The following is a 25,112-nucleotide window of genomic DNA, read 5'->3' on the forward strand; positions in this document are numbered from 1 at the left end:
TATTTATGAATCATAAATGTGATGTGTAATTGTAGTGACCTAAATGCAAATAAGAATATGAAGTTTTGAAGTTCATTTTTGGAGAGCAAAAACTTCAATGCATATTTGAAGTTATAGAGTGTCTTTTGGAGATGCTCTAATAAATGTATCATTTTCTGTAATTTTTCAATTTTCAATAACTTTTAACCAATAGTAATTCAATAAAATCAATTAATTTTTTTGAAGTTTAAAATTTTTTCATAGAAAACACAAAAATATATCTTTCTGAAATAAATTTTTTTTTTCTAAAAAGTATATCATTTAAGCAAAGAGAGTAATTGTTCAAGTGGGACCCACCAAAAATAAATGTACCTGCTGGAAATCGTTCGTATGATGCTTATGGGGCGATTTGTCCGAAGCCGACCAAACAAATGAGCATAGATCACATTTTAAAGTCCACTCGGCTAGAGAAAAAAATATTAAATGTGGGACCCACAGGCTTGCACAACTTTAGGAGTCTCGAAACTGTGGCATTATAATATAGATAGATAGATTTGTTGAATGGATCATTTACAGAGATGTTTAAAGCCCAATAAGCTACCGAAGGCCCAATCATGCCTTCCCTTAGTTTTTATTATTATTTAACTAGTATTAATTTTCTTACTCTTTTGTCCTTTATTCTTCGTAAAAATCAAACGCAGGAAATAGATAATTTTCTCTCGCTCGCTCGCAACTCATCTTCTCTCTCGTGAGACTCCTGGATCGGTAAGATTCAATCCACTTCCCTCCCTATTATGCATCATAAAGATCTCATCTTTACGCCTCCATTTCCGATTGGCCGTAGCTTTCGTTCCAGGATCTGTGAAGATTATCGGATTGATTTCAAGATCCAAAAGCCTCTCCCTTTACCTGATTCCATCGCTATTGATAAATTCACACTAGTCTCGATAAAGTAGCTTACTTTATCTTTTAAGGGAATGATTTTTAATTCTTCCTTATTGCAGTGACTTTGATAAGGTGTAATCAGGAGGATGGCCATGGTGGATGAACCTTTATATCCCATCGATGTGCTCATTGACGAGCTTAAGAACGACGATATACAGCTTCGTTTGAACTTCATATGTCGCCTATCTACAATAGCTCGTGCCCTTGGAGAGGAGCGCACGAGGAAAGAGTTAATCCACTTTCTGAGTGAGAACAGTGATGATGACGACGAGGTTCTCCTTGCAATGGCTGGGGAGCTCGTAGTTTTCATTCCTTTTGTTGGAGGGGTTGAGCATGCGCATGTGCTTCTCCCTCCTCTTGAATCTCTTTGCACTGTTGAAGAGACCTGTGTGAGAGAGAAAGTTGTGGACTCGCTTTGCAAGATCGGATCTGAGATGAGGGAAAGTGATCTTGTGGACTCCTTCGTCCCTCTTGTGAAGGTTAGACAGTGATAGTGAGAGAGAATCTATATGTACTAATAAATTACATCATTTGACCAATTCATTTAAGTAGTCAAGGCTAATTTGTTTTTTCTTTATATTGTGGAGACTTGCAGCTGGTGAATGGTTTGCAGCTAGAGTTTCCGCATGTGGTTTGTTTCATGTTCCGTACCAAGGGTGTACTGATGTGCTGAAGACAGAGTTACAGTCTATTTATAACCAGTTGTGCCAAGATGATATGCCTATGGTGCGGAGAGCTGCTGCAACTAACCTGGGGAAATTTGCGACTACTGTGGAGTCTAGCTATTTGAACGCTGAGATCATGACTATGTTCGATGATCTTACTAAAGATGGTACTTAAACCTTTTTATAGCAGATACATATCTCTTTAGAAATGTTTGTTTCTTATCTGTGTTGGGTATATTGTTTAAATTGTAACCTTCATTTCAGAACAAGATTCTGTTAGACTATTGGCTGTGAAAGGCTGTGCAGCTCTTGGAAAGTTACTGGAACCGCAGGATTGTGTTGCACGCGTTTTGCCTGTTATTGTTAATTTCTCTCAGGTGAAATTGAGCTTTGGTTTCACTTTTATTGCATTGATAGCTTTCATCGGTAAAAGGTTGCAGTCCTGATATTAGTGGTTGCTGTATGAGAGCAGGATAAATCTTGGAGGGTGCGCTACATGGTTGCTAATCAGCTATATGAACTTTGTGAGGCAGTTGGTCCTGATTGCACCAAGTATGTGCCTTCTGACATTTCTTGTTTTATTGTTATGGCTTTTCTTTCTCGTAAAACAATATTTCTCTTATTATTCTGACACGAAAATTTTTGTTGTTGTTCTAGGACGGATTTGGTTCCAGCGTATGTGAGACTGCTACAAGACAATGAGGCTGAAGTGTGAATCGCAGCAGCGGGGAAAGTGACTAAGTTCTGTCAGCTTTTGAATCCAGAGCTTTCTATTCAGCACATCCTTCCTTGCGTGAAGGTACGTACATTCTCTCGGCTCTTACTTTTTCTTAATTCCATATAAAACAGGCATGAGTTGATGGCATTTCTTTGTTATTTTCTGGCATGATTTATCATCTGATTCTTCTCAACATGTCTGCTCTGCTCTAGTGTCAGTAATAATGGGAATGGCTCCTATCCTTGGAAAGGTATATGAACTGGAGATAGCCAACATCTCTGGATCTTGTGACTATTTTGGGTTTAATTTGCGCTAAAGGTTTTATCAACAATATAAGTTACACCAAATGGTAATATAACAGACTAAAATCTTTGATACAAGACTCAACCATTGAGCATCTGCTACCAATTTTTCTCTCCCTTTTGAAAGATGAATTTCCTGATGTACGCCTCAACATCATAAGCAAGCTAGACCAAGTCAACCAGGTTTGCTCCATATAAAATTTAGCTACTTACATTGCTTTTTTGTTTTAAATTGGTAACTTAATATCTGTTACGGCATGTTATTGGGATTGATCTGCTGTCACAATCCTTGTTGCCGGCGATTGTAGAGCTTGCCGAGGATCGGCACTTGAGAGTTCGTCTTGCTATAATCGAGTATGTTCCTCTGTTGGCCAGCCAGTTAGGTATAGGGTTTTTCGGACAAGCTCGGAGCCCTTTGCATGCAATGGTTACAAGACAAGGTTTATCTTAAATCCTTGATATCAGATCTTTTCTTTAATGGTAGCATAATAACTCATCTACTTGTGATTATGGATATTAATGTTGTTCTCGTCTCCTCCTTCAGGTCTACTCTATCCGTGAAGCTGGAGCAAACAACCTAAAGCGTCTTGCAGAGGAGTTTGGTTCTGAATGGGCAATGCAGCACCTAGTTCCCCAGGTTGTATTTTTTTGGCAATTCCTACTAGAACCTTTCGTATCTATGGCTCTGATCTCGATCCTTGGGTCTTTTTTTGCTTTCATATAAACAGGTATTGGAGATGGTCAACACTCCGCACTACCTACACAGGATGATGGCTCTGCGTGTAATATCTCTCATGGCTCCTGTAATGGGATCAGAAATCACATGTTCTAAGTTTCTTCCCGTCGTAGTTGAGGCATCAAAAGACAGGTGAGATAGATAGAGATGACTTTGGCAAACTCCTTCAGAGAAAAGGTTATTTTCTAACGTGTTGTTGCACATATCTAACCTCTGCAGAGTTCCAAACATCAAGTTCAATGTTGCAAAACTTCTGCAATCCCTCATCCCCATAGTCGACCAATCAGTAAGAATGAGAGATTGAAACATTACTCCAATGTTATATGCTGAACTGTAATGTTATTTGATGTGTTTGTAGGTGGTGGACAAAACAATACGTCAGTGTTTGGTGGACCTGAGCGAGGACCCTGATGTTGATGTTCGTTATTTTGCAAACCAAGCGCTTCAGACCATTAACGTTGCCACAGTGGCGTAATCCTAATTCTTTTCAAGCGTATTACTAATAGATCACCTTTAGTCTTGAATAACTTTTCGTTTATCAAGTTTCTTGTATTTGTGTTATTGCATTGGTTTGTTTTGTGTAAAACGCTATTTTGGCTGCTGGTTATGAACTGCATTTGATATATGTTAGTAAAATTGTATTTCCTTTCTTACATCTTGTGTTCAAAGCCTTGTTTCCAGTATGTTCATCTTAGTTTACTCTGCTGCAAATACCACCCTATCGAGAATCTGACTTTGGACTGTGCTGCTGCTTAATTCTTAGAAATTTGGATGATTCATATGTTACTAAAATCAATTAATCATCGCTCCCTATATCCATAACTACTGTATGTAGCCCTAGCACATCTGTGAAGTGGTTGTGTCCCTTGAACAGTCAGCTTTAACTACAGTTGTTTAGGGATAGATTGATAAGAGTCAAAGCTTGTGGTTGTTTGGTCTTCCGGCTAGTTCTGTTTCTTTCTTTCGCTTGTCCAAGCTTTTTTCCTCTTCAATTAATTTGTGTTTAACTAAAAGGCAAAATCAGTAGATTATATTTGATAAATTTTGGTCAAACTAACGTCCACAACTTCTATTCATGACGAAGGAATCATCTACTAGCATAATATTCTACATATATCTCTTCTTTTCCAAGAGACATGGCCTGATCAAGCAGTTGTCAACACTTCACGGGCTCTCGTGCTGCAATGTTGGAGACACGGTGGAGCCTCTTAGTGAAGAAATCAGCATCCCATCTCTGAATCAACAAAGGGTGCAAAACATATGTATATTGATGTCACTGCGCTCTCCACTACAACCATTCCAAGACCCACCTGAAAACCATACGGGATGCTGATTTTCTTCACAGTGGAACTAAAACTACTAAAGAGAACTTCGTTACATATGATAGATTCATAGGTGGCCTAAGCAATGACCCTGAATCTTCTTTGCAGTGCAGTGCACACACTTGACACTTGTAATGATCAAACTCATAGAAAAGATACAAGATCTGTCATTTTTGCAATTGACCCGTGATTTAAGACAAGATCTAACTTGAAAGGGCAAAGACTTTATGCAATGAAGTGCCGTAGAAAGCAAAACCCGGAAAGAGATTCTCAAATCCTAACTGATTTGCTTAATTTATGTTTATAGATTACAACTGTAAATGATTCTTTCCTTCGTACTATTATAAAAAAATTCCTTATTTGAGTTTATTTCTCATAGAATTTCTATTTTTTCTGCTCGTTTGTGTAATTTCTCATTGTATTCCATTAGACAAAAATTAGAATTAATTCTTTGGAATTGATTTTTGGTTAACTGTTAAAAGTATACTTTTTGCTTAAGTGAGGTAAATTTTATGTGTAGCATGCAACTTTGAAAGTAAAAGAGTATTTTGTTATGAACAAAGGAGAAAGTAAAAGGTGGACAATAACTAGACATGACATAACTTTATTTTGCGCACCGGTTGACATCACAGAAGTGGAAAAGGTAATGATTGACCCGAATGGCTGCTACTTCATTCCTTGTAACGAATGGCTGCTACTTCTTCGCCGCCTGTCTCTATGTGCCATGTTCCTCTCTTTTTCTAGTTATGTAAATAAAATGATTTATTTTAAAAAAGATTACACATGTACATGAGGAAATCACTAATCATATACAGTTGTAATTTTCTTGACTTTTTGAACAAATAATTTGTTTAACTTCATCTCCTAACACTTGAGCAGCTAGTGTAAATATTAGTATCCTATAGTTATATACTACTGCTAGTATCCTATAGTTATATACTACTGCTAAGATCGAGCGGATGAGAGATTGCAATTCATATATGTTATTAGATAAAAACTAGATACTGTATTCACTAGCAATTAACACTTGAGCAGCTAGTGTAAATATATATATATTTTTTTTTGGGTGTAAAAAAAGATGATATGGTCAATATAAGCCTCGAGCTAGTGTAAATATTACTCTGGAATAACTACATATCATCAAAAAAACAAAAAACAAAAACTACATATCATCATCATAATACGTAATCAAATCCATACCGATATCAATCAGGTCGTTGCTTCGTCGTGATTCGGAACTATCGTAAAATTATTCAAACGAGAGAAATAAATAATTAGAAAAGGAGGCAATGGTTGACAAAAAAGAAAAAAAAAAAAAGCTGGCAATTAGAGAATTTTCAGTACTGTAGAAGATTAATTTTTAAATTAAGCAAAAACAAAACAAGGTTCCGAGTTGGTGGCTACGGCAAGCAGAAGCATCATCTGAACTGGAATGTCAGAGTTAAAACGTCACGACCAAGAATTTAATTCATTACACACCTCTTTGCAACAAGTACAAGAAAAAACATTAAATGCTACTAACATTTATTTGTCAAGAATCCAATGAGAGAATTCGCCAAATCGAAACCGACACGTGTCCCTTGCTGCTGCACGTTTCCGATGATCGCAAGCGAACTCGCCGTCGGCGCAAACGCAAGACAGAAAGTCCCCACCGAATCAACCGGAATCATGTAATTCTTCGCCGGCAACGCCAACATGTTCCCGCCGGGAAAATGAAAAGCCACCGTGGGGACCTCAATCGTCGTCTTGGCCGCAAGATTGTAACACGTGTCGAACATCGCAACTCCAGCGGCTTTCTCCAAGTCCGTCGTCCCTTTCACGAACGAGTCTCTGAGCGAGTCGTAGATTCCCGTCTGGAGCCGAGTCACGGCGGTTCCCGAGTCGATAATGATCCCTCCGCCTCCCGACTCGTCCACCTCGAAAGAAGAGCTCGGAATCTGAAGCATCTCGCCGCCGACGCTTATCCCGGTGAGTCCAAGGTAGTAGAACGTGTCGAGCTGGTGGTTACGTAGCAGCGGAGCCACGACGGCGTCGGGAGATATATCCGACCCGAACTCGACGGTGGAAACCGAGTCCGAGTCGCGGTCGACGAGGCAGTAAGAGAACGACGTCGTGTTGAGCTGCGACGGCAGAGCGAGCAAACCGCCGCCGAGACCGAGCAAACCGGCGGCGCCAACGAACAGTCCTTGGTTGCTGTGTCCACACCCAACCGCGACGTTATCGACGGAAGCTGAGCCGATGGTGAGCGTCTCGGTGGCGAGATCGCCGACGGTGTAAGAGCCGTCTCCGTAAGAAACTTCGTAGAGACACGTGGCGTTCCTGCATTCGGAGACTTCGAGGGCCTTGCACTGTGGAGTGTCGCAAGAGAGTGGAGAGTAAGAAGAGGAAGACGACGGCTCGAAGATGGGCTCGGTCTGGTGGTAACAGTCGGCGCAAGGGGCGCATTGTAGCCAGTTAACGTCGCTTCCGGTATCGAGCACCATGTAAACCTCACGCGCCGGGTTTCCGATACCGACGCTTGTGAAATACTCGCCGCTTCCTTGAGTCGTGCCGGAGATCAAAGGAGCTTCGATCTCTTGCTGTTCCGTGGTGTACATTGTGGTAATAACGGGCTTGAGATCTGCTTTGGATATGTTGTTAGTGGCTAGATCTAAACGAGCCATGAGGAATTTGACTCGGGCTGAGTCACGGTCGAGTCTAGCTAGCGTGAGAGACTTGTAGTCTGGGTGCTCATTTCCTCGGACGGAGGCTCGTGAATGAAGTTGTAAGCTAAATGAAGAGGATGGAGAGTGTATCTGTTCGTCTTGCTGGTTCAGCTGAAACGACGACGCATCCTTGGTTTTGCGTATGCAGTCGGCCACATCAAGAATCGTTGAAGTAGTTACAGAGATCTTTGGCAAGATTCTGGAAGTAACCAAGGAATGTGAAGCGAGGAAGAAGACGAAGAGAAGAAAGCAGCGGTGAGAACAACACATTTTTAGTTCCCGACCGTTAGATGGACCAAGAGTGAGAGATCTTCTCTTACTTATCGAAGAGAGAGAGAGGACAAGACAAAAGTGAGTTTTGTGGTGGGGAAGGGAAGAAAGTGAGACAAAAGTGAGTTTTGTGGTGTTTTGCAGCTTCCAAGGAGATTTATATACGAGCAATCTTTGGAAGAAACAAGAAGATATATAAATGGTTAAAGGGGAAGAGGTTTCTTCATCGTCTTTAGGTGTAAAGATTAATTATAACTTCGTTTTATGATCTCAATGCGGTTAGTGTGGCGATTATTAGTAATATCTACTCCTTAGTTCCTAAAAAATAGATTTTTTAGTATTTTCACATATATTAAAAAAAACACACTAAACTATCATAATAAATATATCGTTTTCTGTAATTTTCAATTTTCAATAAATTTTAACCAATAGTAATTCAATAAAATCAATTAATTTTCTTGAAATTTACAATTTTTTCATAGAAAACATAAAAAATACATCTTTCGAACGAACGTTTTTTTCTAGAAAGTTTATCACTAAGAAATGGAGGGAGAGTATCTTGTTTAGAATCTCATGATTCTCACTTTTTCATCTTCGTCCTTATTTAAGTGTTTTTGACAACGAGCTTAGCTTTTTGCTAGTGACTTTCAAGTAATTGACAGCTCATCCATTTCGTATTCTATTACCCAAGCAAATACATAATAAAACTATATGGTATTAAACAATGTAACTAAGCAAAGTAAAAAGCTTTATATAATACACACTTGCGCGATAATGCATACATATTACAAAATGGAGCAACTCTTTAACAGTTGTCTCTATTCATGGCCGCGGAGGCTAACTATCTCGGTGATTGTTTTAGATTTCCATCATTCAAAATAATGATATCCTGATTATTGTGCCGGTAGCGGGAAAACTACTCCTAAGATGTTTGATATCTGATGATTATTCTCTTCGAACATTAAGTGAATGTACCAAGATAGTTGAAGTTGATCGATCATATGTTTGTTTATTTATACCGAGTTGCCTCGGTTCCTATTTGGGTTCTGTCGGGAAGGAAAGATGGTACGGATAACACAGTCGAGGCGTATTGCTGCTGCGCACTATTGCTAAAAGGGGGCCTGAGGAATGTGATGTTCAGCTATCCCATTAGGTTTGATGGTTCTACTTTTAGAGGTTAAAATAAAAATACAAGTTCAAAACTTCAACTATCCATAGAGAGATTTACAAGCAGAGTTAGAATCTAAGTGTTGGATAAGCTTGAAAGATACTTGAGATACAAGTTTCCCATTCTCTAATGAGTTGTGTTTATCTAAAGAGAATGGGAAATATATAGTTGAGTTAATCCTAATGAGTTTAGGATAAATTAAGTGTTATATAAGGAGATGCAAGAGTGTTGCATAACTTGTGAGTTTTAGAGTTTGTGATTGAGAGCTTAAGGTTTTGTGGTAGTTTTCTTAAGAGATTAATAAGAGAGAATACTTATTAAGAGTTTGTGTTTGTGTGTTCTTGAGACCTGATTTCAATATTTGGTATCAGAGTCATCCAAAACCATGGGTGATATTGTTGCTGCGACAGGAAGAGATAAAGATGGTGGAGGACTTTCAACGATCAAGTGTCCTATGCTCACCGCAACAAACTATACAGTATGGTCTATGAGGATGAAGATTACGCTACGAATACATAAAGTTTGGGAAGTTGTCGAAGCTGATTCGAAGAATGGTGAGAAGAACGACATGGCGCTAGGACCGTTGTTCCAATCAATTCCCGAGAGTCTTATCTTACAAGTTGGAGAACTTGAGACGGCGAAAAAGGTGTGGGAAGCAATCAAGACGAGACATGTAGGGGCTGAAAGAGTAAAAGAGGCTCGGCTACAAACGCTTATGACCGAGTTCGATCGGTTAAAGATGAAAGACTCCGAGAATATTGATGATTTTGGAGGCAAATTGTCCGAGCTAGCTTTGAAATCAGCTGCATTGGGTGTAACAATCGAAGAAGCTAAGTTGGTTAAAAAGTTTCTCATGAGTCTTCCACGGAAGAAGTACATACATATTGTTGCTTCTCTCGAGCAAGTCCTTGATCTTAACATAACTAGCTTTGAAGATATTCTAGGACGTTTAAAAGCATACGAGGAGCGCATCGCCGAGGAAGAAGAGGTTAATGAGGATCAAAGCAAGTTGATGTATGTGGATGGACAAGCAAATCCATATCAACAAGATCAAACAAACCAATATCAGCACGAGCAAGTTAACCGTGATTATAATGCCGACCAATACAGAGGTAGAGGCAGAGGAGGTCGTTTCAACAGAGGAAGGGGTCGCGGACGTTATAATGGAGGAAGAGGTGACTATAATGGAGGTAGAGGCGATGGAGGAAGAGATGCATCACGCATCACTTGTTTTCATTGGGATAAAATAGGTCACTTCGCGATGCATTGCCCGGACCGCTTGTTGAAACTACAAGAAGCGCAAGAGACTGATAATACATCAACACAAGAAGCTGATGAGCTCATGATGCATGAAGTGGTGTTCTTAAACGAGAAGAACATAGTGCCAGAGAAGTATGAAACAAACACATGCGAAGAAGACTTATGGTATCTCGATAATGGTGCTAGTAATCATATGACGGGAGATAAGAGGTATTTCTCTAAGTTAGACGATACAGTTACGGGAAAAGTACGTTTTGGTGATGATTCTCGGATAGATATCAGAGGCAAAGGAACGATCTCATTCGTTGATTTGAACGGTGAATCAAGAATAATGACAGATGTGTATTTCATTCCCGAATTGAGAAGCAACATCATTAGCCTGGTGCAAGCTACAGAAGCTGGATGTGACATAAGGTTGAGAGGAGAGTTATTGACTATGCATGATCAGAACAAGAAGCTACTTGTTACTGCTAAACGATCGAAAAATCGATTATACAAAGTACGTATGGGAGTTAAAACCACGACGTGCCTTCATCTATCCACGGAAAGGAAGTCAAGTAGATGGCATGCACGTCTAGGCCATGTAAACTTGGAGACCATACGCAATATGATGCAAAGAGAGCTGGTTCTAGGAATACCAAGTGTTAAACTCGAGAAAGAAGTGTGTGGTTCCTGCTTGCTTGGGAAACAAGCAAGACAAACTTTTCCCAAAGCGACTTCCTACAGAGCTTCAACGGTGCTGGAACTCCTACATGGAGATCTTTGTGGACCCATAACACCAGGAACACCTGCGGGAAAGAGATATATCTTCGTAGTCATCGACGATCACACGAGATACATGTGGTCTATGCTTCTAAGAGAGAAAAGTGAAGCTTTTGAGAGCTTCAAGAGGTTGAGGAGTGCAATAGCACAAGAAACAGGGGGGAAAATACAAGTCTTCATGTCAGACAGGGGAGGAGAATTCGTGTCTCAAGAATTCAATACGTTTTGTGATGGCGCAGGCATACAACGTCACCTCACGGCACCGTACACGCCTCAACAAAACGGTGTCGTTGAGCGGAGAAACCGCACGATGATAGAGATGGCAAGGAGTATGTTGAAGCATATGCACATGCCTAACTACCTTTGGGGGGAAGCTATACGTCATGCTACATATCTCCTTAATAGAGTAGCCACGAGGGCTTTAAAAGAGAAGACGCCATATGAAGTGTTCCGCAAGAAAAGGCCTAACGTCAGCCATCTTCGAGTATTTGGGTGTATTGGATATGCAAAAATTGATGGTGCAAAGCTGAAGAAGCTTGATGATAGGTCTCGTATGTTGGTGCATATAGGGATAAAGCCTGGATCAAAAGCTTATCGCTCGTACGATCCAAACTCTCGAAGAATTGTTGTAAGCAGAGATGTCGTTTTCGATGAAGAAAAGGGATGGAACTGGAGTATAGAGAGCTCAGAAGCACAAGGCAATGAGAGCTTTGACGTGGTAATTGATGATCATGGGAAAATCGAAAATAAAACCTTAGAGGATACAGTCAAGCAAGAGCCCATCGAAGAAGAAGTTGTCGAAGCCGAGGAAGAAGAGAATGAGATGGAGCCACCATCCTTAAGGAGATCCGAGAGACAAACGACACAGCCTAAGTATCTTGATGATTACGTTCTGTTGGCAGAAGAGCTAGGGGAAGAAGTACTAATGTATATAAATAACGAACCGAGGAACTTTGAAGAAGCTAAAGGTTCGAGAGAATGGACTAAGGCGTGTGAAGAAGAGATTGACTCGATCATCAAGAATAAAACGTGGATAATGGTCGATCTTCCTATAGGAGCAAAAGCAATTGGGCTAAAGTGGGTGTTCAAACTCAAACGCAACTCCGATGGAAGCATCAACAAATACAAAGCTCGACTTGTCGCAAAAGGATATGTACAACAATACGGAGTTGACTTTGAAGAGGTATTTTCACCTGTGGCACGAATTGAAACAATAAGATTGTTGATCAGTCTCGCGGCAACTAACGGATGGGAAGTGCATCACCTCGATGTAAAGACAGCTTTCTTGCACGGAGAACTCAAAGAGATCGTGTACGTATCCCAACCGGAAGGGTACAAGAAGAAGGGACAAGAGAATAAGGTTTACAGGCTCAATAAAGCTTTATACGGCTTGAGACAGCCGCCAAGGGCCTGTAACCATAAACTCAACACGATTCTTATGGAGCTCGGGTTCCATAAGTGCTCGAAAGAGCCGTCAGTATACATAAATATGGTGAAAGGAGAGCTTCTTGTGGTGGCAGTGTATGTTGACGATTTGTTCGTAACGGGAACATGCAAGAAGCTTATAGATGAGTTTAAAGATGGGATGTCAAAGAAGTTCGACATGAGTGACTTAGGGAGATTAACATATTACCTCGGGATGGAGGTGTGTCAAAGCGATTGGGGAATCACTTTAAATCAGAGTCGTTATGCGTTGAGGATACTCGAAGAAGCCGGTATGTCTAAGTGTAATCCAACACAATCACCTATGGAGATCGGGCTTAATTTATCTAAGGCAGAGGAAGAGAAGGAGATCGATGCAACAAGGTTTCGGAAACAGATTGGTTGCTTGAGATACTTACTTCACACTAGGCCTGATCTATCGTTTGTTGTGGGTGTGTTAAGCCGGTATATGCACAGCCCTCGGGAGTCTCATGGTGTCACGTTAAAACAATGTTTGAGGTATCTACAAGGCAGCACTGGATATGGTTTACGGTTTGAGAGATCATTGAACAGAGTACCTCGACTGATCGGGTATAGTGATTCAAGTTACAACGTTGATCCTGACGACGGACGAAGCACAACGGGTCACATCTTCTACTTTGGCAGGAGCCCAATCACATGGTGTTCGACCAAACAAGAAACTGTCGCATTGTCAAGCTGCGAGGCCGAGTTCATGGCTGGTACGGAGGCAGCTAGACAAGCTATATGGCTTCGAGATTTGCTAAGCGAAATCACTGGTCAAGTGGAGCAGAAGGTTATAATTCGGATCGATAATCAATCTGCGATTGCCCTAACCAAAAATCCGGTATTTCATGGGAGAAGCAAACACATACTAACGAGATATCACTTTATCAGAGAATGTGTAGAGAACGGGAAAGTTGAGGTAGAACACGTTCCAGGAAGTGAAAAAAAAGGCAGATATCTTGACAAAGGCTTTAGGGAAAGTCAAGTTCCGAGAAATGAGAGAGTTCATAGGAGTACAAGAGTTGGAGTATAAGAACTTCAAGTTTAGGAGGGAGAATGTTGGATAAGCTTGAAAGATACTTGAGATACAAGTTTCCCATTCTCTAATTAGTTGTGTTTATCTAAAGAGAATAGGAAATATATAGTTGAGTTAATCCTAATGAGTTTAGGATAAATTAAGTGTTATATAAGGAGATGCAAGAGTGTTGCATAACTTGTGAGTTTTAGAGTTTGTGATTGAGAGCTTAAGGTTTTGTGGTAGTTTCCTTAAGAAATTAATAAGAGAGAATACTTATTAAGAGTTTGTGTTTGTGTGTTCTTGAGACCTGATTTCAATACTAAGTCTGTCGCAATCAAGATATCTCCCATGGAACAAGACGAATTTCTACAATGAACAAAGAACAATCATAACCAAAGCGATCCTGGGAGAGATTAACAATCAGAATCGCAATCAAGCTATATCCCATGGCGCGAGACAGATATTTACAATGAACAAAGAACAATCAGAATCAAATTAAGTAAGAATCAAAACGATAGTAGGATCTAGTGATCAACATCGAGATCTAAGTCAAAATCGAACGATCCATGGAGAGATATACAAGCAAAATCAGAATCTAAGTCTGCCGCATTCAAGCTATCTCCCATGGTGCGAGAGAGATACAATGAACCATCAAAATCAAACTAAGCAAGAATCGAAACGATAGTAGGATCTAGCGATCTACCTCAAGGTTGGGATCCATTGCTGGAGAAATGAATTTGAATTTCAACTTAGCGGGGATAGTGTTCTTCGTCACACTTGCAAGAGAAGGAAAGGATTACTGGTTGTTTCCCTTATATAGAAGGGCCTCAGAGTTCAAAGCCCAACAGTCTAAACCTCATAGGGACCATGCTTTATCTCGGCCCAAAAAATTAGACACGTGAAAGACTCGGCCTAATAATAAGTTGCTAGATGATAACCCGCGTGAGTTTTTATAATAATGTTTGTTTATTAAATGGTTTTAACATTTTGCAACACTACAATCTTTATCGATTATAAAATGACGAATACAAATGTTGGTCTCTTAAATATATTATCGTTGTTGAAGAGTTAACGTTTTACATCTCATTTTAATTATTTTTAAAACTTCATATGCACACAAAAAATTAAGTTTTGCGGCTGACACAAATCACCAAAACCAAATATGCAACATCGAATGTATAACGACGAAAAGGGATTAGTTTTTCTGCTCTCGGTTTGTTTACTATTGACTCTCCATAAGTGAATTTATTTTCTACCTCTATAAAATTGTGCTTTCATTCTCGTATTTTTTTATTAATATGAGTTAAGTTTTTTTTTTTAATTTCTTCTATGAATTCAGTGAATTAAATAAGTGTCAATTTAAAAAAAATGGACATTTGTAAAAATTAGTTTCACTCCAGATACATATCTAAGAATCAAAATTTTGAAAAAAAATCACCGGAAAACTATATTAACATATTAGTCTTCAAATATAATATATCAAGCTGTTATAGAATTAATATATAAGTACAGACTTGAAATATAAATGTCTGTCTAGTATATATTCACCAGTTCGGTCTAAAAATCATCTAATTCTAGAACAACAAAACAAATTACTTATTTCACTAGTTCGGGTAATATTTGAATCTAAACGGGTAGTATCCGAATATAACTAAACATAAGTATACTTAACCCTATATTTCTAGTTTACTTCTCTCATTTTATTCAAAATATTTACATTAATGATGCTTATTGCTCAAAATTAGATAATATACATATAATTATGGACAAAATTATTTTCTACTCACTTAAATATATATATATCAAGCTCTTGTTTCTTGCATTAACAAAAGTTGCATCTAAAATTTCAAAACAACAACTAAATTCGTATCTTTCTATTTTTAAAGTTTTATCTCCAAACTTATTAATAGTTTAATTTTTAAAAAATTAGAAAACCAGTTAAAATATATTTTAAATACAAAAATCTTAAACAATGAATCATTTATTTATTTTTTATTCAAAATTTAAATATCCGAACCGGCCCAAAATATCCAAACCGAACATAAAATACCCGAACCCGGCTCGAAGTGTAGAAATAGCCGAACATAAAATACCCGAACCCGGCTCGAAGGGTAGAAATATTCGAACTGCCACTCACTTAAATATATATATATCAAGTTCTTGTTTCTTGCATTAACAAAAGTTGCATCTAAAATTTCAAAACAACAACTAAATTAGTGTCTTTCTATTTTTAAAGTTTTATCTCCAAACCTATTAATAGTTTAGTTTTTAAAAAATTATAAAACCAGTTAAAATATATTTTTTAAATACAAAAAACTTAAATAATGAATCATTCATTTATTTTTTCAAAATTTAAATATCCTAACCGGCCCAAAATATCCAAACCCGAACATAAAATACCCGAACCCGCCTCGAAGTGTAGAAATATCCGAACTGCTACTCACCTAAATATATGAAGCTCTTGTTTCTTGCATTAACAAAAGTTTCATCTAAAATTTCAAAACAACAACTAAATTAGTGTCTTTCTATTTTTAAATTTTTATCTCCAAACCAATTAATAGATTAATTTAAAAAAAAATAGAAACCCAGTTAAAATATATTTTAAATACAAAAAACTTAAAAAATGAATCATTTATTTATTTTTTCTTTAAAATTTAAATATCCGAACCCGGTCCAAAAGATCCAAACCCGAACATAAAATATCCGAACCCAGGTCGAAATGAGGAAATATCCGAACGGGTTTTATACATTTATGCTAAAATATCCGATACAAACCCGAACGTGTATCCGAACGCCCACCCCTACGATATATGATCATCATTTGTATCTTGCTTGAAGAAAAAAGAGTTAAACCATTAATCACAAAATTTTCAATGTGGAACTTTTACAATTTTTAGTAATTTATAGTGTTTTAAATAATTCAAAATATAACTTATAAGAAAAAATCTAATTTTTTTTATTCTATACCTAAAGTGATTGTTTAATTTTTTTTTAATAGTATAAAATTAAACAAAAAAGAGAGAGGTTAGAAAAATTGTTATCAAATATGTATTATTCATAATCATAAATTGTCATATATATGTCAACCATATTAGGTAATTCCGTAGCTTTTATTTAATGAAAAAAAATATTCTTTTGTACACTACTAATTAATTTAATAGTTAGTTTAATAAAATACATAGTATATGTTTATATGGACCAACATATTTTTCTAACAATTATAATAATCATTCTCGTGATGACATGTGGCAACGAAAATATTTTGTAATGCTCCAGGATTAATATATAGGGGATACGAAGAGACTAGATGATAACCCGCGCGCATGCACGGGGTGAGTTTTTTTATACTAAGGTTTGTTCATTAAATAGTTTTAACATTTTGCAACACTACAATCTTTATCGATTATAAAATGATGAATATAAATGTTGGTCTCTTAAATGTACATCATTGTTGAAGAGTTAACGTATTACAACTCATTTTAATTATTTCTAAGACTTCATATGCACAAAAATAAATTAAGTTTTACGGCTGACACAAATCACAAAAACCAGATAGGCAACATTGATTGTAAAATGACGAAAGGGGATTAGGTTTACTACTCTCGATTTTTTTACTATTGACTCTCCATAAGTGATTTCATTTTCTACATCTATAAAATTTTGTTTTCGTTCTCGTTTTTGTTTCATTGATATGAGTTTTGTTTCTTTGTTTAACTTCTTCTATGAATTCAGTGAATTACCTAAGTGTTAATTTAAGAAGATGGACATATGTAAAAATTAGTTCTACTCCCGATACATATCTAAGAATCATTTTTTTGAAGAAAATCACCAGCAAACTCTATTCATAGGTTAGTGTTCAAATCTGATATATCAAGCTGCCGTAGAAAATAAGTGCAGACTCGAAATATAAATGTCTGTCTTATATCAATTCACCAGTTCGATTTAAAAATCATTTAATTCTAGAGCAACAAAACAAATTAATTATTTTATTAACCTACACTTCTGAGGTTTAATTACTTAATAGTATACCGACAAAAAACATATAATACTTTACCGTTCTAGTATATGTAAACTATGTATAAACTAGGAACTATTTGATTTATTAAATGATAAACCAGAAAAATTACAATAAGTAGTTCAAATATCTTATTTTTACAATTATAATAGCTAGATTGGGTAATGAGGAGAAAAAAATATTAGACCAATGATCAAATCTTCCTTTCTTCGAATAAACTCAAAATAAGGTGATTGGAATCTTGTCATGATATTTCATTAAAAAAAATTTAGGAATAAAAATCAAGACTAAAATATTTAATCTAAATAAAATAATATATATATAATTTTTCCAATATCAAAAATTACTTTGATTTGAAGAAGTGTATTTCTGGGATTTTCAAGATCAAATAACATATTAGAAACCACCTATTTAAAAAGTAATTTGTATACATAAAAGTATATACATTATTAGAGTAGACACATAAATCAAAATCAATACCTTTTATTAATTTACTTACAATCATGTGTTTGGTAGATAAATCAAAACAATCATTCATGTACTTTATATGGTATATAATTAAAGTTTAGTTATATTGACATAGATATATATAGTATATTTTAATATAAATATTTATTATTGACACTTTCTACTCATATGATTTTATTAACATTTGTATATTTTGCTGTAACAAAAATTTAAACCGTTAATCACAAAACTTTTAATGTGTGATTTATCAATACAAATTTCAAAATTAAAATATTAAGATCTCAATAAATTTTCAATGCAAATTTTGAAATTAAAATATTTTTATATAGTATATAATTTAATTTAAATGATATTAATATATATAGCAAGAAGAATACAAGGAGATATATGTTGTACACGATGCGGAGATCAGGAGGAATCAATTAACCATGTTTTCTTTGAATGTCCTCCAGCACGACAAGTGTGAGCGCTATCTAAGATACCATCGAACCCAAATATCTTTCCTATGAGCTCCTTCTTCGCCAATATGGATCATCTCTTTTGGAGAGTTAATCCAAAAATGGATGACTATCAGTTCGCATGGATATTATGGTATATATGGAAAGGTCGGAATAACAAAGTATTAAGCAATATTGATATTGATCCGAGGGAAACCCTCAAAATAGCAGAATTGAAATCAACGCTTTGGGATAAGGCACATGTATTAAGGAATCAGATGGTGGTACAGGAAGTACAGAGCAACCCCATTCAAGCGAACTCAAGAAGATGGTGTTTTATAGATGGCTCGTGGAAAGATAAGGATCTTTTTTCAGCGCAAGGCTGGTTTAGTACTTTACCGGGTTTTGATAGTTTGTTAGGGGCAAAAAATGTACGGGCATTTCTATCACCTCTGCATTCGGAGATGGAGGCATTGATATGGGCAATGGAATGTATGAGGAATTTAAGACAGTTTCAGGTTACGTTTGCAACAGATTGTTCTCAATTGGTGAAGATGGTTTCGGAACCAGAAGAATGACCAGCATTTGGAACCTATATGGAAGACATCAAGCTTTTAAGAAGAATCTTTCTCAACTCAGAAATCGTTCATGTACCCAGGACGGCGAACCTAAAGGCGGATAGCTTAGCACGCAGTGCCCGACAACAATCGTCTTTCGTTGTACACATGGATGCAGAGTTACCAATTTGGTTTACAGAGTCTACATGAGTCTGTGATTGTTTGCTGTCAAAAAAAAAAAAAAAAAAAATATATATATATATATATATATATATAATATGAATATCTATTATTGAGTTGAATAAAAAAAGTTAAACCATTGATCACAATTTTTTTTTAATGTGGGACTTTTACGATTTTGTAATTTATATATAGTCGTTTTAAAAAAAGTTTAAAATATAATATATAAGAAAAAATCTATTTTTTTATTATATGCTTAATGTGATTGTTTAATTTGTTTTAATAATATAAAATTAAACAAAAAGAGAGAGGATACAAAAATTATTATCAAATATGTATTATTCATAATCAATAATTGTCATATACTCTCTCCGTTTCAAAATACTTGATGTTTTGCCTTAGTGCACAAAGATTGAGAAAGTTAGATTTCAGAAATTTTTTTTTTAAAAAAATATAGTTTTTAAATCATTTAACCAATTATAAAAAAGACGGTAAAATATAATTGGTTGAACAGTTTCCAATAAAGTTAAAGTTAACCTTAAACCTCAAAACTTCATGTAAATTGAAACAAAATACTTCTTCTAAAACATCATCTATATTGAAACGAAGGGAGTATATGTAAATCATATTAAGTAATTCCGTAACTTTTCTTTAATGAAAGAATTGAGAATATTCTTCTGTATACTATTAATCAGTTTGATAGTTAATTTAATAAAAAATATAATATACTAGGGTCGGCCCGCCCTACGGGCGGGAAGTTAGAAAAAAATAGTTATTTTATATATATTTACATTAATTTTATGAAGCATTTTTTTAAAAAAATTGTAAATTGAAAATGATATTATAAACAAAATAAATAAATAGAATTCGGAGATCATGTTGTTATTTTTAATAAATATTTTTGGACTGAATTAAAATAACATTAGCCTTCATTATTCTATGAAAAACAATCTAATATAATAGGTTAACGATGCATTTCATGTGCAATATAATTATGCAATGATCATGCCAGAGAAATATGTTAAGAAAAAACTTATATTATCTAAGCCAAAACAACCACTTGTTAGTATGATTAGTTTGGTATGTGTATGATTTAATTAAAATATGATAGTTTTCTCCTAATAAAAGTCATACTTAAACCTTCCTGCCACTCTTTAAATTGAAAACGGTCTATCCTTACTAAATAAGTTTAGAATTTATTCGATAAGTTTTAATGTTAATTTAGAAGTTATTAATACTGTGGAATCTTGCGTTATGGATTAACAATATATTTAAATTAAATGATAATATTGCATTGATGTTTTTTATAAAACCCATGCTCGTGTGTAATAAAGAGCTTATGCTGCAGATGCGTGTGATTATCTTGCAAAATATATTTTTGCATTGGTATATTAATACTTTGAAATAAAACCTTTTGCCGTACAAAGGGAATCGTTCAAAATTTTTAAATATCAGAGTGTTCGTTTATTCAAATAACTAAGTAGGAGTAATATATAATAATATATTTGCGCTATTGTATGAAAAAAAATTTAGGAGCACTATTTATCGTGAAATCTTGGACCTTAAAAAAAATTGATGTAAATGGGTAAAGCAAATAATTATTCCTATGTTTTTTTTTTGTTAAAACGTTATTCATATGTTAAATGCTCAGTATATGTATATCAAATTAGTAAATTCAATCCTGCATTCACTATATAATATTATACATTTTATATGTATGTTCACTAATATACTATAAACCTATTGGTTCATCTAGTTTTTTTACGGGCTATTTTACACATTAAAATCAATGAAAAAAATATATTGTATTTTCGATACATTTAAATCCAATTAAAATCATCGTACTCGGTTCTGGTTATTTACATTAATTTGTCATATCGGTATGATCGGAATGAATATCAATAATATCATAAGAGCTGTTTTTATGATGCATTCATAAGACGAACAATACGACATTATTTGTTTATTAAAATATAAAAGTATATTGTTAAAAATATTATTTTTAATTTATCTAAAGCCCACACGATAATATTCCCGCATGTTTATGAGTTACACCAAAAACCCATACGATCTCTAAGTTATAGAAATGCATGTGTTTTGGACACGGACATGTGTCCTCCACAAAGTCTGACTTAGTGACATAGAATCCCATGCGAAATTTTGATTTCGTTGTATATTTAGATTGGTATTTGTTTTTAACATCAAACGGGGGTTGGTTTGATCATTTGTGAAACATTATTTCTATGTGATATTTAATTAGTTATGTAGGATATTAGAATATTTGAACGTCAGAACGACAAAACCGTCATTGATTTCGTAATACATCTTGTAATATATTGACTTTAATTCATGCTTTATTTTAGTTTGGACAATAGAGTCATAATAGTTCATTCAGCAGCATTCTTGTTTGTTATTATAATTCATATAAGACCTTGAATAGTAGGGCATTAGCATTAGCATTATGTTCTACATTATCCAATCTACAATTGTTAGAAAAATATTTAGAGAAGCATTTACTAAATGCAAATGCTCTTCAAATGCTCTCTGACCAATGCTTTCACATGAAACTTTTATAAGAGCATTTGCATCTATAATTTATAAAATTAAGGAAAATATATAATTAATTCATTTATTTTATTTAATAATATCATAAAATTATTTTTATATCCAGAAAATAAAATTTTGATTTCTAAAATTAATTTATAATAATTTTTTTTAAATAGTTTTTCACTTTTAAAATATATAATTTAATTTATTTTAAATGTGAAATATTATTTTAAAATATATAAATTTTAATTATAAAATTTATTTTTAAATAATATTTTTCGATATAAACATAATTTTTAAATTTTTAAATAAAATAAATTAATTATATATCTTTTTAATTTTGTATGTTAATATATTTATATATATATATATATATTAGAAATATATTCATTAAAAATAAATATATTATATATTATATACTAATTTTTATAATAATTTTAAATAGCATATTCATACTACTCTACCAATCATCCTATTAAACAGTTAGCAAAAGCATACAGGTCCTGCAGCATACTACTTCTATAGCATACTGCTACTGCTAATGCTAATGCTCTGCCAATCAGGACCTAAATGTAGGTGTTCTTTATTTATATGAATTAGTAAATTAAATAAACTTGGATTGTGGTTTTATATAAATGGTGGTGGTGGTGCAACATTAATTAGGCGAAAACTCTAAAAAAAAAGGAGAGCTTCGAACTCAGTCATTGCATCATTCCTTCTTCTCGGTTACACACTTACACCACCGCCACTACCAGCCCTGCAAATAAACACAATACCAGCCCTGCAAAGAAACACACCATCATTGAATTAGAATATTGAACATCAGAACGACAGAACCGTCATTGATTCAGTAATACATCTTGTAATATATTGACTTTAATTCATGCTTTATTTTAGTTTGGACAACAGAGTCATAATAGTTTATTTAGCAGCATTTCTTCTTCTCAGTTACACACTTACACCACCACCAATAACAGCCCTGCAAAGAAACACAATACCAGCCCTGCAAAGAAACACACCATCATTTCTTCTTCTCAGTTACACCACAACCACCACCTCCTGAAGTAGTGAGTTACGTGCGGCGGTGCGGGATGTCTAGAAGAACGAAAGTCTTCTCTCTTTCTATTGTCTTTGGCTTCAATATGTATTCTCCCACCTTTGTTTCCTGTCCAAGTTGCATTTCAATCAGCAGCAGCGCATAGTTCAGCTTCTCTACACACCTTTATTTAACTTGCCATCTTTCTTTTCGTTATAAATATCAACTATAAATGCATTTTGAACACTTGTATGTTTACTTGACAAATTAACCATAAAACCAACCAATATGGGTAGAAAAAATAAGTATGTTAAGAGTGTTACTTGTCAGGGTTAAAGGAAAGAGATAGAAACAGAGATTTGATCCAAGGAAAAAGATAAAAACATAGTTAATCTTTTATTCTTCTAATGATGGTCATGTCTATCATCTACCCGTACAAGAAGAAAACGTTACAGTCACAGACAACTAATAAAACCAACTTAGTAGCTTGAGATTGAGATCTCCAACTTAGGCGGATATACAAATGTTTTGGATGTAACTGATAACGTTTCATGTGCCAAATGTAGCAAAAAAACATAGAATCATCATTTGACAACCTCCACCTCAACTTCTTCATATTTTAATCAGAAACTCCAATTTTCAAACCATGTTCGCCTCTAAGAGGCTAAGTCCTCTCTCTTTGAACTACAGGGCGGTGTGGCTTTGGGGCTAAAACTACAAAAAAAAAAGAACTGTGTTTAAGATGTTTCATCAAAGAACAGAGTTGGAGGTAAAGATGAGAATGGTTACTGTATGGATTCCTCTCATAGAAACATTTGAAAAGAGATACAGCTTCGTCTGCCATTATTCCTCTGCACTTGTACCCTTTTCCTCTTTGAGCTTCTTCACTATAAAAAAAAACAGAGATCACAAACTTCAATTAATAAGGCCGATTTTTTCTAATAAGTTTGTAGTGTGATCTTTAGGGTCTACAAAGGATATCTTATGTCTGAGAACTCTCTAAGTGAAGCAACAATACGGAACCACAACCCCCAAATTTATCATTTCCGCATGCATAATATACTTCCTTCATACCTTCGATTAAAGAAAAGATCATATCAGGAACAAACAAACAAACAGACAATAAATTTCAAGTTCATGTTAAGGAATCATACCGAGGAAGGATAAGGTCGATGCACACATTATGCAAGGTTCACATGTTACGTAAGGAACGCATTTCGAGAATTTCTCAGCGACTTGTGAAGGTGAAAGTCTATCTTTTTGCCATTGTCCAATAAGTTCCTCGATTGCTTCCATCTCTACATGTCTTGTGGCCTCTCTGAACAAAATTATAACAAACGACTTAGTAAGTAGCATAGACGAAGCAGCCAACATGACAATCAATAAACACTCTATGTCATCGCATTGTTTTATGTTTCAAAGTTACTCATACAGAGAAATAGGTGAAAGATTATAAAGATTACATTGCATGTCTCATTAGTTCGGTTACGCCCTGAAGCAACGATGTTACCCTCCTCAAGAATGACACATCTGATCCAGACAAACAGAAAGATAATAATTTAATTGATAATAGTATCGAGAAAGAGCAACTGGGATAAAGAAAAGTAAAAAATTAGATACCCCCACAGGAACTTCAAGAGCCTCTAGAGCAAGTTTAGCCTGCAATCCAAGGGAATCAAACACCGTTACTCTAGAAAAGCAACAAAATTTTGCAGTATTGTGGAGCCATAACTGGTGTTACCTGTCTTCAGATCGGAGAAAAAATTTCTTGTCGGACTTCAAATCGGAGAAGAAAGGATGAGTTCAAGAAGAGAAACACACATATTTATACCGAAAACACACCGTCTTGCAGATCTAAACGATACATTGAAGAAGCGCAAACGTCACGAAGTCACGAGGAAAGACGAACTCCATTTCGTTGATTCTTCCGTATTAGGGTTTGAGGCGGACCGGTCTGTCCAAATTTGAAGCCCAAACGTGATTTAAGCCCATCACGCAAAAGAATAAATGATACGGTGAGTTTCGATTAATGGACATGTGTCACGCCCAAAGCCTTGAACTTAATGACGTGGATGATGACGTGGCGCGTTCTGGAGAGAGGAAACTCTCTTTTATATATATAAATAGATAGATAAATATTTATATGCACTAACTTATTTTTTTAATGATTCTAAGAACAGGTGGCTACGAAAACATGTCTTAATGTTGCAGGAGTAATATATAAACTTATTTTGCTAAAACTATTTACATATAAAAACAGAGGGAGTATATAGATAGATATTTATATGCACAACTTATTTTTTTAATGATTCTAAGAACACGTGGCTACGAAAACCTGTCTTAATGTTGCAGGAGTAATATATAGGTTATATCTTTTTCGTCACGATAGCTTCTTCTTCTTGTAGTCATTTGCAGCAATGGCTTCCTCACTCTCTGCATTACCTCTCGCTGATCCAAATTGACGCAAAAGGTCTTTCCTTTCGCACTCTTCGTCTTCGCATTTCCTTCTGAGAACAAGAGCCGCCGCAAAAGAAGTTCACTTCAACCGTGATGGGCTCTGTCACCAAGAAGCTTCA

General features: G+C 35.3%; 1 protein-coding gene, 1 long non-coding RNA gene and 1 pseudogene across 5 annotated transcripts; 1 reads left to right on the forward strand and 2 right to left on the reverse strand.

Moving 5' to 3' along the window:
- The first annotated feature begins 638 nt into the window (after positions 1 to 638).
- On the forward strand, positions 639 to 3,998 carry LOC106367558 (annotated as a pseudogene).
- Positions 3,999 to 6,108: 2,110 nt separating this feature from the next.
- On the reverse strand, positions 6,109 to 7,916 carry LOC106367557 (protein ASPARTIC PROTEASE IN GUARD CELL 1). Its single transcript, XM_013807345.3, has one exon. The coding sequence runs from the start codon at positions 7,640 to 7,642 to the stop codon at positions 6,185 to 6,187; it is 1,458 nt and encodes a 485-aa protein (XP_013662799.1). The 5' UTR covers positions 7,643 to 7,916; the 3' UTR covers positions 6,109 to 6,184.
- A 14,188-nt stretch (positions 7,917 to 22,104) lies between these two features.
- LOC111205215 lies at positions 22,105 to 24,488 on the reverse strand. Of its 4 annotated transcripts, none has more exons than XR_002657662.2 (7): positions 24,278 to 24,488; positions 24,157 to 24,195; positions 24,000 to 24,066; positions 23,691 to 23,854; positions 23,326 to 23,610; positions 22,461 to 22,665; positions 22,105 to 22,281 (listed from the first exon to the last, which is right to left on the reverse strand). It is a non-coding gene; the product is annotated as an uncharacterized LOC111205215 (long non-coding RNA). The 4 variants fall into 4 exon arrangements; XR_002657660.2 differs by lacking the exons at positions 22,105 to 22,281; positions 22,461 to 22,665 and adding an exon at positions 22,910 to 23,250 and having other exon boundaries at positions 23,326 to 23,423; positions 23,509 to 23,610; positions 24,278 to 24,487; XR_002657661.2 differs by lacking the exon at positions 22,105 to 22,281 and having other exon boundaries at positions 22,343 to 22,665; positions 24,278 to 24,487.
- Positions 24,489 to 25,112: the final 624 nt, after the last annotated feature.

This window comes from Brassica napus, chromosome C7 (assembly GCF_020379485.1).
Source record: "Brassica napus cultivar Da-Ae chromosome C7, Da-Ae, whole genome shotgun sequence".
Lineage (NCBI taxonomy): Eukaryota > Viridiplantae > Streptophyta > Magnoliopsida > Brassicales > Brassicaceae > Brassica > Brassica napus.